Genomic DNA, 13,955 nt, shown 5'->3' on the forward strand with positions numbered 1-13,955 from the left:
GAGTAAGTATTTATCAAGCCAAAACCCAAACTGGAGGAGTAAGTTAACAGATTTAAATGGAGCCCAGAAAAATTTTATCCTGAGACCATTTTCTACCTGGTGAATTTGGGAACTCCTTTTCATAGCCTCACAGAGTATAGGGAACAGAAGATAAAGATGAAGAGTCTAGCAGGAGTTCTCACAAATCTGAGATCTCGGAAGATACACATTCAAGGTTAAGAGGAATCCAGAAGTTAAACCTTCGCTCCCTAAAACCCACCCACAGGGGAATGTAAAGACAGGCTGTGAAAAACACTGGGAAAAGGAAGGTAGTATCCCTGATTGTAATCACAACACGATCCTCAATCAGATATGTAGCCCAGCATTTCCTGGCATTCCAGAGTGTTTCAAGCAATAAGTTTAAAGCAGTCCCACCAACATGCCCAACATACCTGGCAGAAGAAGAAAAAATTCTTCCCTGAATGAAAATCCATTTATCCTAGACTCCAGAGAATTCTCTCAAATAATTTTCTAAGAAAAATGAGCAGCTCACAATAGAAAATCACCAAGCACAAAAAGATAAAGGTTATCATGAATAAGAACCAGCAGAAACAAAAGAGAGAAAAACAAAAAAGTCTTCACATAATGGAACTATTTGAAGAGAGAATTATCTGGTGAGACAGAACATAAAATAACTATACTTTGATGGTTGAAGAAATAAAAGACAATATTGAAGATATCCATGGGAAGCAAAAAACTATAATGAATGACAAAGCAGATTTTAAATATAGCAAAACAATTTCTAAAATAAAAAATATGGGGGCCAGTCTGGTGGTGCAGCAGTTAAGTTCACACGTTCCACTTCAGTGGCCCAGGGTTTGCCAGTTTGGATCCCAGGTGTGGACCTACGCACCATTTGTCAAGCCATGCTGTGGCAGGCATCCCACATATAAAGTAGAGGATTGGCGGCAGATGTTAGCTAAGGGTTAATCTTCCACAAATTAAAATAAATAAATAATATATATATATATAACCACCAAAATTAAACTCAATGGAAAGATTTAATAGCATATTAGACACAGTTGAAGAGGGACTCAGTAAATCAGAAGATAAATTAGAAGAAATTACCCAGCAAGTAACAAAGAAGAAAATAGATGGAAAGAAAATAGGATACAGAAGTTAAGAAGAATGGAAGAAAGGGTAAGAAATACTAAAATACATGTAGCTGGAGTTCCAGAAGAAGAGATTACAGAGAAAAAAATATCTAAAGGGTTAATGGTTAGAAATTTTCCATATGGATCTTCTAGAACTCATTAAAACTACCAATCTTCAGATTGGATCCATAGCTGAATACATCATATTGAAACTATAGAAATATAAAAGACCAAAAGAAGACCTTAAATGTAAAAGAAAAAGTGCAGATAATCTACAAAGCAGCAGCAAACACTGACACTTGAATTCTCAACATCAATAATGGAAGCCAAAAGATAGTAGAATGGTCACTTCAATGTGTTGAGGAGAAAATAACTGCCAATCTTGAATTCTATATCCAATAACAATGTCTTTCAAAACTGAGGACAAAAAGAAACTGTTTCCAAAAACAAAAAAAAAAAGAAACTGTTTCCAGACCAAAACAAAACAAATAGTTTGCCAACAGCAGATTCTCACTAAAGAAAAAATTTATAAATAAACTTCCAACAGAAAGGAAATAATCCCAGATAAAAGGTGTGAGGTGCAGATAAGAATGAAGAGCAAAGAAAGTAGTTAATATGTAGGTAATTCTAAACTAACATTGACTATCCAAAAATAACATTGTATAAAATTAAAAAAAAAAAAACACAAAGACTTACAAGTAAAACAAAAAAAATAACAACAGTATGTAAATCAGGAGGATAGTAAATGGAGTTCAAGTGTTCTAAAGTCCTTGGAACGACTAAGAGGAGGTAAAATTTTATGATAAATTTATATTTTGAGAAAAACATGTGTTATAACTACTAGAGTAAAAAAGAGTGAAACAGGGCCAGCCCCACAGCCAACTGGTTAAAGTTCTGTGCACTGCATTCTGGCAGCCTGGGGTTCAGGGGTTCAGATCCCAGATGCACACCTGCTCCACTCATCAGCCATGCTGTGGCAGTCTCCCACATACAAAATAGAGGAAAACTGGCACAGATGTTAGCTCAGGCCTGATCTTCCTCAAGCAAAAAAAAAAAAAAAAAGACTGTAAATAAAGATTGAAAAACATCCCACTGTATTTATGTTGTTGACACAACACATCTAAAAATAAAGATACAGGAAAAACAGTAAGTAAAAGATTGAAAAAAACATATAGCAGGCAAATTCTAACCAAAAGAAACCTAGAGAACAAAAGTTAAAAATAAACTCTAAAGGGAAAAAATTAAAGCATTACTAAAAATAAAAGCAGTCAAATTCATACAGATAAAAGACTTGGTTCATAGGAGAAGAAAATTTTATTTCTACATGTACTTAAGGATAGCATCAAAATATATAAAGAAAAAAATGTCAGATCTACAAGAAACAGACAAATCTACATTCACAGTAAGCTATTTTTCATGTATTTCTTTAAATAATTGTTAGAATGTGGTAACAAAACATACAAAAAAATCCAGTAAGGATAGAGAAGATTTGAAGTACATGAGAAACAAATGCGACCTAAAGGATTTGTACAGATATGAAAAATATATGCTTTTCAAACACATGCAGAACATTTTTTTAAATCACCGTACAAGTCTCAACAAATTACACAGCACTTACATCATACAGATCATCTCTATAGTCATCTATATATTTTAAAAAGGGAATCTGTTAATTTAAAATCTTCCACAATGAAATCTTCAAGCCTAAATTGTTTTACTGTTAAATTATGCAAAACACCAAAGGAAGAAATAACATGAAATATTACACAAACTCTCCGAAAGAATAGAAAAGGATGGATTTTGTATTTTCTGAGGCCAACAGATTAAAATCTAGAACTCATTACAAGAAAGGAAAATGACAGACCAGTTTCTGTCATCAACAGAATTCCACAGATCCTAACAAAATTTTGCAAATAAACTGAACATGGTTAATACGTCTGACCTTTCTTATTGAAGAAATGATTATTGTTATATCTCAATTTAAATATAGAAGTACCAAATTAGTTTTAACTAAACTGTCTCTAGTCCAGAAATATAAATTTAAAGTATATTTCACTAAAATCAGTTTAAAATAACTAAAAGTTTAGTAAAAGATACAGTACTTAATTCACCAAGATTAACAGTGGCATTTACCTGTTGCTGTCTTCTCTCGAAATTCTTCAAGTTTTGTCAAAGTCGCTGAAGTGAGTTGTGCTAGATGTACGTCTTTCGGAGGTCTGAAGAATTCCACTATACTATTCACAGTTCTCTGTTAAAATAAGTATCACTAACATGAGGCACAAACTGAAAGGTAATTGAAATATATTAAAACTTAGGAATTAAAAAAATGCTTACTGCATCATATATCATTTCTAAAGGTTCAGCTTCTATGATACACCTTTGAGCAACTGTTTCATCTAATGGATTTATCTCAAATGTAATTTGGAAGAGTGATGTAGCATCATCCAATGAAGACAGGAGGCGGGGTTTTGATGAATTATCTGGCAATCCAGTAACATGAAATGAATCTATTTTGGTTTCAAATCTGCATGAAAAAAGGTAGGACAAAAACCACTAATCAATACAATTTGAAACTATTTTTCAAATTGAAAATAACAAAATGAAAATTAGTAAAAGCAATTCCACTTTGCGTTTCCCACTCCATTCCACTCACGTCAAAGAAAATATACTATTCAATCTGAATTGACATAGATTAATTCACAAAAAACCCTATTCACATGTTGATTTCCATATAAAAAAGCTATTAAGGGTTAGGGGTGTCTGATTCCCCACAAAAAGAGTTTGGAAGTCACCACTCTGTACTAATAACAAATAAAAAACTGAACTGAAAAATCAACAACTCTTGTTGGATATATAAGAGAGGGGAGGACACAGGGCAAACTGCTGCCCCCAAGACTGGAGAGACAGAAAGGTGACTACATGGAGTCGTCTTGGCAGAGCAGAGACTCACAAAAGGAAACCACCACGGACACCAGTACCCAGGTAGGAAATCCTGAACTGTAACTGATGAATTGCTGGAGACTCAGGGTGGACAATTCTGAGAGTTAAAAACTCTAGGGGGACCCAGTCATAGGGGAGCCTCTACAATATTTTGAGATATACCTCCAGGAATTTGACCAGGTTCCCATGGTAAATATTGGAGAAAAATATCTCATCCTTCAGGCAAGGAGAGGGGAAAAAGAAACCATTTAAAAATATGCAGAGTACTCTGATCTTAACAAGGCCTGCCCTCTGGAGAAACTAATTAACCAGAGCCTAACCTGAGGGGGTATCATCAGAGCCAAAATGACCTAGGGAAAGGAAATATTCAACTCCAGTCAGGTCTACCATTCCTTCCAGGAGAAGGGAAATACACAGACCAGCCCACTATCCTGTGCCACCTAAGCAGGGAGGAAAAAACTGAGAAACTCTTGTTAAGTTCACAGTCCAGAAGCACAGCTCATTAAAAGACTAAGAACTAATTGTAATTCTATAGAACTGTTCCCCTTCCCCCACATCTTACAACTAAATTACTAAAGACCTATTTACAGCAGCTCGTTTTACCCAGTATATCATGTCTGGCTATCAAGAAAAAATAGTAAGGCATACCAAAAGGTAAAAAACACAATTTGAAGTGACAGAGCAAGCGCCAAAACTATAGACATGCAAAGATGCTGGAATTATATGAACAGGAATTTAAAACAACCACAATTAATATCCTAAGGGATCCAATGGATAAAGCAGATAGCATGCAAGAACAGATGAACAATGTAAGCAGAAAGAGGACATCTTAAGATAGAACCAAAAATAAATGCTAAAGATCAAAAACACTGTAACAAGAATGCCTTTGACAGGCTCACTAGAAGACTGGAAGAGGCTGAGAAAATTAATCTCTGAGTTAGAGAATTTATCAGTAGAACTGTAAAATACAGAAAGCAGAGAATAAAGACTAAAAAACAGACAGAATAATCAAGCACTGTGGACAAGTACAAAAGGTGTACCATATGTATAATCGGAATACCAGAAGAAGAAAGAGGGAAAGGGACAGAAGAAATATTTGAAATACTAATGACTGAGAATTTCCCCAAATTAATGTCAGACACTAAAACACAGAACCAGGAAGCTCAGAGAACACTGAGCAGAATAAGTGCCAAAAAAATTACATACAGGCATATTTTCAAACTACAGAAAACCAAATATAAAGAAACAATCCTGAAAGAAGCCAGAGGGAAAAACAAAACACCTTACCCACAGAGGAGCAAAGCTAAGAATTACATCTGTCTTCTCAGAAACGATACAAGCAAGACTAGAGTGTAGTGAAAAATTTAAAGTGTAAGAGAAAAAAACCCACCAACCTACAATTCTGTACCCTGTGAATTTTTCTTCAAAAGTGAAGGAGAAATAAAGACTTTCTCAGACAAACAAAAATAAACAGAAAGCTATCCCAGGTTCACCAATTGGAAAAATTAATATTGCTATGATGGCAATACTACTGAAAGCAATCTATAAGTTCAAGGCAATCCCTATCAAATTCAAAGGGGCTTTTGTGCAGAAACAGAAAAGCCAATTCTCAAATTCATATGGATTTGCAAGGGAACCTGAATAGCCAAAACATTCTTGAAAAAGTAGAACAAGTTGGAAGACTCACACTTCACAATTTCAAAACTTAACTACAAAGCTAAAGTAATCAAAACAGTGTGATAGTGGCATAAGGATAGACATAATCAGGGTCTAGAACAGAAAAGAACTCAGAGTCCAGAACTGGCCAATTGATTTTCAACAAGGGTACCAAGACCATTCAATGGGGAAGAATAATCTCTTAAACAAGTGGTGCTGGAACACCTGGATATAGACATACAAAAGAATCAAGTTGTATTCATTCTTTGCACCATATACAAAACTTAACTCACTGTGGATCATAAACCTAAACATAAGAGATAAAACTGTAATACTCTTAGAAAAAAAATAGGACTAGATTTCCAAAATCTTGGATTAGGCTAATCATGATTCCAAAAGCATGAGCTTTTGGGGGAAAAAAAAAAAGCATGAGCTTTTGATATGATAGATATGATACCAAAAGTACAAGCAACAAAAGAAAAAAAACCAGATAAACTGAACATCAAAATTAAAAACTTACGTGCATCAAAGGACATTATCAAGAAAGTGAAAAGACAAGCTGAAGAATGGGAAAAAATATTTGCAAATTATGTATCTGATGAGAGTCTAGTATCTTGAATATATAAAGCATTCTAAAAACTCAATGACAAAAAGAATAACCCAATTAAAACACAGAACCAGTGAAGATATATAAACAGCCAACATCCACATGAAGATGCTCAACATCATTAGTAATTAAGAAAATACAAATCAGAACCACAAGGAGAAACCAACTTCATACCCATAAGAATGGCTATAATTTAAAAAGAACAAACAAGCGAAAAAAGAAAGTTAAGTGTTGAGAAGGATGTGGAAAAACTGAATCCCTGTACATTGCAGGTGAGAATGTAAAATGGTGCAACCCTGTGGAACACCGTTTGGCACTTCCTCAAAAAGTTAAAAACAGAATTACCCTATGACTCAGTAATTCCACTCCTGGGTACCTACCAAAAGAAGTGGTACTCAAACAAATCCTGGTACATGAATGTTCACTGCAACATTGTCACAATAATCAAAAGACAGAAAGAACACAAATGTCCCTCAAGAGATAAATGAATAAACAAAATGTGGTATATACATACAAGGAAATATTATTCAGCCTTAAAAAGGAATGAAATTCTGATACATATAACAGCATGGATGAACCATGAAAACATGCTAAGTGAAAAAGTCAGACACAAAAGGTCACATACCATATGATTCCATTTATATGATATAACTAGAATTTGTAAATCTATAGAAACAGAAAGCAGATTGGTGTTTTCCAGGGGCCAGGAGGAGAGGGAAAATTGGGTGTAATTACATGAGTATGGGGTTTCGCTTTGTGATAGTGATAATGTTTTGATCAGATAGAGGTAGTGATTGTCCAACATTCCGAATATTCTCAATCCTACTGAACTGTAGTCTTTAGAATGGTTAATTTTATGTTATGTGAATTTTACCTCAATAAAGGAGAAAAAAAACTTTAAAGAAAGTTAACAGGGGTGGGGGCTGGCCCAGTGGCGTAGTGGTTAAGTTTGGTGCACTCCATTTCGGTGGCCCAAGTTTGCGTGTTCAGACCCTGGGCATGGACCTACACCACTTATCAGCCATGCTGTGGTGGCAAGCCATATACAAAATAGAGGAAGACTGGCCATAGATGTTAGCTCAGGGCAAATCTTCCTCAAGCAAAAAGAGGAAGATTGGGACAGATGTTAGCTCAGGGCGAATCTTTCTCAAGAGAAAAGAAAAAAGAAAGTTAATGGATTAGTAAATGCCTACATTCCAAAAGAAAATCTCAAATAACTAACCTTCCACTTAAAAATACTCAAAACCCAAAGCAAGCAGAAGGAAAAAATAGTAAGGATCAAGGATAAATTAATGAAATAGAGAACAGAAAAACATTTTTAAAAATTTACAAAACCAAAGCTGATTTTTAAAAAAGATCAACAAAAAAAGGTTTTTTTTTAAAGATTGGCCCTGAGCTAAGATCTGTTGCCAATCTTTTTGTTTTTTTCCTTCTTCTCTCCAAAGCCCCCAGTACATAGTTGTATATTCTAGTTGTAGGTCCTCCTAGTTTGTGCTACATGGGATGCTTCCTCAGCATGGCTTGATGAGTGGTGCTAGGTCTGTGCCCAGGATCCGAACTGGCGAAACCCTGGGTGGCTGAAGCAGGGCACACAAACTTAACCACTCAGCCACAGGTCTGGCCCTTAAAAAAGATCAACAAAATTTAACCAGACTAAGAAATAAAAAACTCCAAAAAATTAGGAATAAAAAAGGACAATACTAACAGCCTCACAGACAGAGAAAGGGATTATATCGTAATACTGTGAACAACTATATGCCAACAAATTAGATAACTTACATGAAATGGACAAATTCCTAAAAAGAAATAAACTACTGAAAACTAAAAGAGAAACAAAATCTAAATAGGCCTATAACAAATACAGATTGAATTATTAATTAAAAACTTCCCCCCAAAGAAAAACTCAGGCCCCCATAACTTCATTGGTGAATTTTACTACCAAACATTTAAAGAAGAATAAATACCAATTCTTCACAAACTCCTCCAAAGAGGAGGGAACACTTCCCAATTCATTTTATGAGGGCAGTATTATCCTAATACAAAAACCAGACAAAGCCATCACAAGAAAATAAAGACCAGTATCTTTTATGAATATAGATGTAAAAATTCTCAATAAAATAATAGCAAACCAAATCCAGCAACATATAAAAAGGATTATACACATGACCAAGTGAGCTTTATCCCAGGAATACATAGTTATTTTAACATCTGAAAATTAAGGTAACACACCATATATCAAAAGAATAAAAACCAAAAACTTTCTGATCATCTCAATAGACACAGAAAATGCATTTGACAAAATCTAACAACTTTCATGATCAAAAAAAGACTCAACAAACTAGGAATAGAGGCAATTTCTCCAATCTGATAAAAGGCATCTATGAAAAACCCATACTTAACATGATACTTAATGGTGAAAGACTGAGCCCTTTTCCTTAAGATGAGGAACAAGACAAGGATGCCCATTCTGACCATTTTCTTCAACATAGTAGTGGAGGTTCAAGCCAGGGTAATTAGGAAAGAAATGAAAAGAAAACGTATCCACATTGAAAAGGAAGAAGTAAAACTCTATTTGCAGATGACATGATCATGTATGTAAAAATGCTAGGGAATTTATTAAAAAACTGGAAATAAGTAACAAGTTCATCAAGATTGCAGGGTACAGGATCAATATACAAAACTCAACTGTATTTCTACACACTTGTAATAAACAATCCAAAAATGAAATTAAGAAAATGATTCCACTTATAATAGCACTGATGGGGTTCAGGATGCACTACCTCAAAATATGGCATCTTGGCGTACTGAGTATTTTAAGCTGAAGAAGTTCGAGAAAATAGCAGAAGCAGGAAGTTACTCTGACATTCCTCCATCCTTCTCCCCTCAAATAGGTCATAAAACTCTCACGTAAGAGGTACCCTCCCCATACACAGAGGAAAGGAGCTTCCTTATCTCCAAAGACAAAGTGACACTGAGAAGAATCCTAACGAACAGGCCTTGCTAAGTTTCTCCCAGGTTACTATACTTACCTTATACTCCTTGACCTATCATATTACTCTACAACTGTCCACTTTTCATCAAACTTAGCATAAAAATAATAAGGCCAACTGGTTCTTTGGGTCTTCATTTCCTTACGAAAGCTCTCGTGTCAACATAAAACTTATATTAAATAAATCGGTATGCTTTTCTCTTATTAAGCTGTCTTTCCCAGTTAATTTTCAGACCGAGTCAGGGACCCAAAGGAGATCAAGGAAAAAGGAAAACTTTTTCCTCCCCTACAGCATCAAAAACAATAAAATACATGAGAAGAAATTTAACAAAAGAGACATAAAAGTTGTACTCTGAAAACTATAAAGCACTGTTGAAATTAAAGATCTAAATAAATGAAAGACATTGAAAGTTCATGAATTGGAAGACAATACTGTTTAGATATCAGTACCCCCAAAATTGATCTACAGATTTAACACAATCTTTATCAAATTCAAGCTGCTTTTTTTGCAGAAATGGACAAGATGATCCAAAAATTTACATAGAAATTAAAGTCAGAATAGCTAACACAATCTTGAGAAAGAAAAAGCTGGAGAAGTCACTTTTTGATTGTAAATTTAACTACCAAGGTGTAATAATCAAGACAGTGTGTTATTGGCAGAAGTTGAGTGATAAAGGTCAATGTGAACAGGAGGCCAGAAATAAATCCTTACATTTATGGTAAACTCATTTTGACAAGGGTGCCAAGATCATTCGATGGGGAAAGAACAGTTTTTTTCAACAAATGGTGCTGGGACAACTGAAGAATCTCAAGCAAAAGAATGAATTTGGACCCCTATTTCATACCATACACAAACATTAACTCAAAATAGATCATAAACCTAAATTTAAGAGGAAAAAGTATAAAATTCTCACAAGAACACACAGGAATATATCTTTGTGTCCTTGAGTCAGGCAAAGACTTCTTGAGTTTTTAGGGCAAGAAAATAAAAAATAAATTGGACTACATCAAAATTAGAAACACTTGAATTTCAAAGGCTACCATCAAAAAATGAAAAGAAAACACAATAAAAAGACAACTCAATTTTAAAATGGACAAAAGAACAGACATTTCTCAAAAAATATACAGAAATAGCCAATAAGCAAATGAAAAGATGCTGAACATCATTAGCCATCAGGGAAATGCAAATCGAAACTACAGCTGAAGTTACCACTTTACACCCATTATGCTGGCTATAATCAAAAGGACAGATAAGTGTTGGCAAGGATGTAGGTAAACTGGAAACCTCATAAACCGCTGGTGGGACTGTAAAATGGTGTAGCCGCTTTGGAAACAGTTTGGCAATTTCTCAAAAAGTTAAAGATAGAGTTACCATGTGAGGCAATAATTCTGCTCCTAGGTATATATCCAAGAAAATATAAAACTTATTGTCCAAACAAAATATTGCCCATGAATATTAACAGTAGCATTATTTATAGTGGCCAAAAAGTGGAAACAAAGCACATATCTTTCATTGATAAATAGGCAAACAAAATGTGGTATATCCATACAATGGAAAATTCTTAGGTCATAAGAAAGAATGAAGCACTAATTCATGCTATACAATAGATGAACCTTGAAAATATCATGGTAAGCAAAAGAAGCCGGACAGAAAAGGCCATATATTGTATGATTCCATTCAAATGAAATGCCCCAAACTGACAAATTCTTAGAAATAGAACATAAATTAGTTGTTTCCAGACACTGGAGAGAGTGAGGAATGCGAAGTGACTGCTAATAAGTATAGGGTTTCTCTTTGGGAAGTTAAAATGTTCTGGAATTAGCAGTAATTGTTACACAACCTTTTAAATATATCAATGTGAATCTGGTATACAGTACAGGTGACAAATGAATTGTACACTTTAAATGGATGAATTGTATGGTATGTGAAGTATATCTCAATACAGCTATTTTTAAAAATGAAAGTAAAATAAAGGCATTCCCAGATAAAAATCAAATTGTTAATGCCGTTTCTTTTAGTATGGTGTGACTGCTGATATTTTTGTATTATTCTTCAGGGTCCCTCTATGTTTCCTCAGCATGCAGTTTTCTATTGAACACATTATTTTAGTAATTCCAAAATATATATATTACTGGAAAAAAGTCTAAAAGTTCCTAAAAATACAAAAGGATACATTAAACCATAGTCCTCTTTACAAAATATTGTAAGATTGTAACTAACTTTTTCTCATAGATAAAATAAATTAATACTTACTTAATTGCTTGTGCTCCTGGTCTCTGCACAATGTAAGTGCTAAATTCTTCTACTACAATATCTAACAACTCAGGTTTTTCTTGTTTTTCTCTTAGAACAATTGACATACTTTTCAAGTGAACAAAAAACTTCATGGCTTCAAACTAGAGTATATTCAAATAAACAAAATGGAAAAAAAAATACATATATATAAATACAGCAAATACTCTTATTCAGATAGTTTATTCTTTCCAAAAGCCAAAAAACACTTTAAAAACAACTCTTCATATATGAAAGAATCACCATGTAACACTAAAAAGTAGGAGGCAATTTTTATTCCTAATTTGGAAATTAAAATAAATGCAATATTTACAGATCCAGAGAAAGATCAAAGAACAAGTCAATAATATGTATTTCTGAAAGGATTAAAAATAGGCATATCTGTCATTAAACCCTGAGGTATAAGGCAAAAAAAACATCTTACTGTTTTGGGCAAGGTTGGATCAACCGCTGTTTCGCTATAGCCAATTGCTTCATAGAGCAAAGCTTTTTCTTCAGGTGTCAACATTTCTTCAAGAACTAAAAAATCATAAACAAGTGTTTTGTGTTCTTAAGTGGTAACAAGACAAAACTAACCCAAAATTTAGCTGCCTTTAATAAATTAAATACAAATTTCACTCTCTTCTTATAATACTTTTAAGAAATTATAATTACTGAATGTTAGCATGGCGTTGGCAATTTTCGAAGGATTATTCTCCAAAAACATAAACTGCTAAACATACATGAATTTAGCAATATAAATTTCTAAACATCTGTATTAAGCAAGAGCTCACAAAATGTCTAACTGTATCAGGCACTTAGCATTGTGCTAGGCAATACATTTAGCATACAAGTTGGGTAGTATTAATAACATAATTGCTCCTCATTTTACAGATGATAAAATTGAAGTTTAGAGAGCTTAAATAATTTGCCAGCACCACAGTGTTACTAAGTGATAAATCCAAGATGTAAACCAAAGCTCCTAAGCCTCCAAGGCTATAATCTCAAGCATTTGGTTAGGAAACAAAAATCTTTCCCAGAAACAATTTCAACAAGAATTTACAATGGCTTATATCCTTTTGGAATTTTTACTTATCTATTATTGTGCTAGACGTATTTTCTAAATCCTTTGGGCATAAAGCTCTTTTGTAAACATTAGTGAGATAAAAAAATTTATTTTTATTTGAATGTATATTTACAATGTTTTAATAGTAATTTTGATAATAAGGATAAATTATCACATGTATATATACTTACAATGTCTATTTTGATTAGAAAATTTTCTTCAAAACTTTAGTTTCACACCTGATAATTAGCTACACTATCATCAGCTGATGATTAACAACACTACTATAAAATGAAATGGACATACTTCCAGGTTTAACATCTGGTTGTTCTTTAGTATTTGATTCTGACCAAGTCCACAGCCAGCTAAACCATCCTTTATTTTCCTCTGAATCTTTTGCTCCTTCTCTATAAATCCTGTATCCAGCTTTCTTTACCTAAAATAAATGAATTTTCAAATAAATGATAAATTATCCTTTACTTAGAAAATCTAAAGAAACAGAAGCATGATATTTCCAAAACTTATCTGCTTAAGCGAATAAATGTAAACAATACGCAAACCGACAACAGAACACAGTAACTGCAACATTACCCAAACATAAAGATTTAGGATAACCAGGTAGGTAGCCCCACTGTCTTACAAGTGACAGCAATTACAAAAAAAAAATTGACTTTTCACTTTCATATGAACTCTGAGTGTTTGATAAGCCCAATTATTTAGAATTTTTTCCCCATAGAATTTGTCTGATTTAAACAGACGTAGCAAAACATTAAATTGAATTTTCTTATAACATCAAGAAGCAAATTTGAACCCCTTTTAGAAAACAGTATATTACTGCACATTACTAATAATATCACAGCATCTGTCAAATCTATATGGAATCTACATTTGTTTTTACTACTTGAAAGATAATCTAGAATTACCTCAACTTCTGCCTGTTGTCTGGATATAGTTATATTAAATACATCCAAGGTCTTTTCCAACTCCTAAAAATATTTTAAAAAAAGGTTTACATAAATAACCTTATATGAATAACCTTACTAAATCTATCAAATAGCTGCATTAAAGAAAAGATACGATAGGAAGCAGAAAACAGATCATTCATCAACATAATACTCTTGTTAAATTCTGAGAAGCAATGCTCGTATATATGTCAGTTTGGAAATTAGTAATGTTGGGATAACTTTCTGAACAAAGAAATCACATGTCACGCATGTAAGAGTTACAAATCTACAAGATTTACAAATACTAAAAGATACCATAAATGTATTGTTTAAAATGACTTTTATTTC

General features: G+C 33.5%; 1 protein-coding gene across 7 annotated transcripts in view; it reads right to left on the reverse strand.

The window, feature by feature from the left end:
- Nucleotides 1-13,955, reverse strand: part of VPS13A (vacuolar protein sorting 13 homolog A) — a 231,748-nt gene that overhangs the window by 173,458 nt on the left and 44,335 nt on the right. For all 7 annotated transcript variants that reach the window (XR_011497472.1, XR_006525972.2, XM_014832544.3 and 4 more), the window contains 6 exons: nucleotides 13,587-13,649; nucleotides 12,970-13,099; nucleotides 12,043-12,137; nucleotides 11,580-11,722; nucleotides 3,468-3,657; nucleotides 3,267-3,381 (listed from right to left, as the gene is read on the reverse strand). Coding sequence is in view for 5 of the 7 variants with exons in the window: in XM_014832544.3 (XP_014688030.2) it covers nucleotides 3,267-3,381; nucleotides 3,468-3,657; nucleotides 11,580-11,722; nucleotides 12,043-12,137; nucleotides 12,970-13,099; nucleotides 13,587-13,649 (736 nt within the window). In the remaining 2 variants the exon portion in view is untranslated. The remainder of the gene's footprint in view (nucleotides 1-3,266; nucleotides 3,382-3,467; nucleotides 3,658-11,579; nucleotides 11,723-12,042; nucleotides 12,138-12,969; nucleotides 13,100-13,586; nucleotides 13,650-13,955) is intronic.

This window comes from Equus asinus, chromosome 23 (assembly GCF_041296235.1).
Source record: "Equus asinus isolate D_3611 breed Donkey chromosome 23, EquAss-T2T_v2, whole genome shotgun sequence".
Taxonomy (NCBI): Eukaryota; Metazoa; Chordata; class Mammalia; order Perissodactyla; family Equidae; genus Equus; species Equus asinus.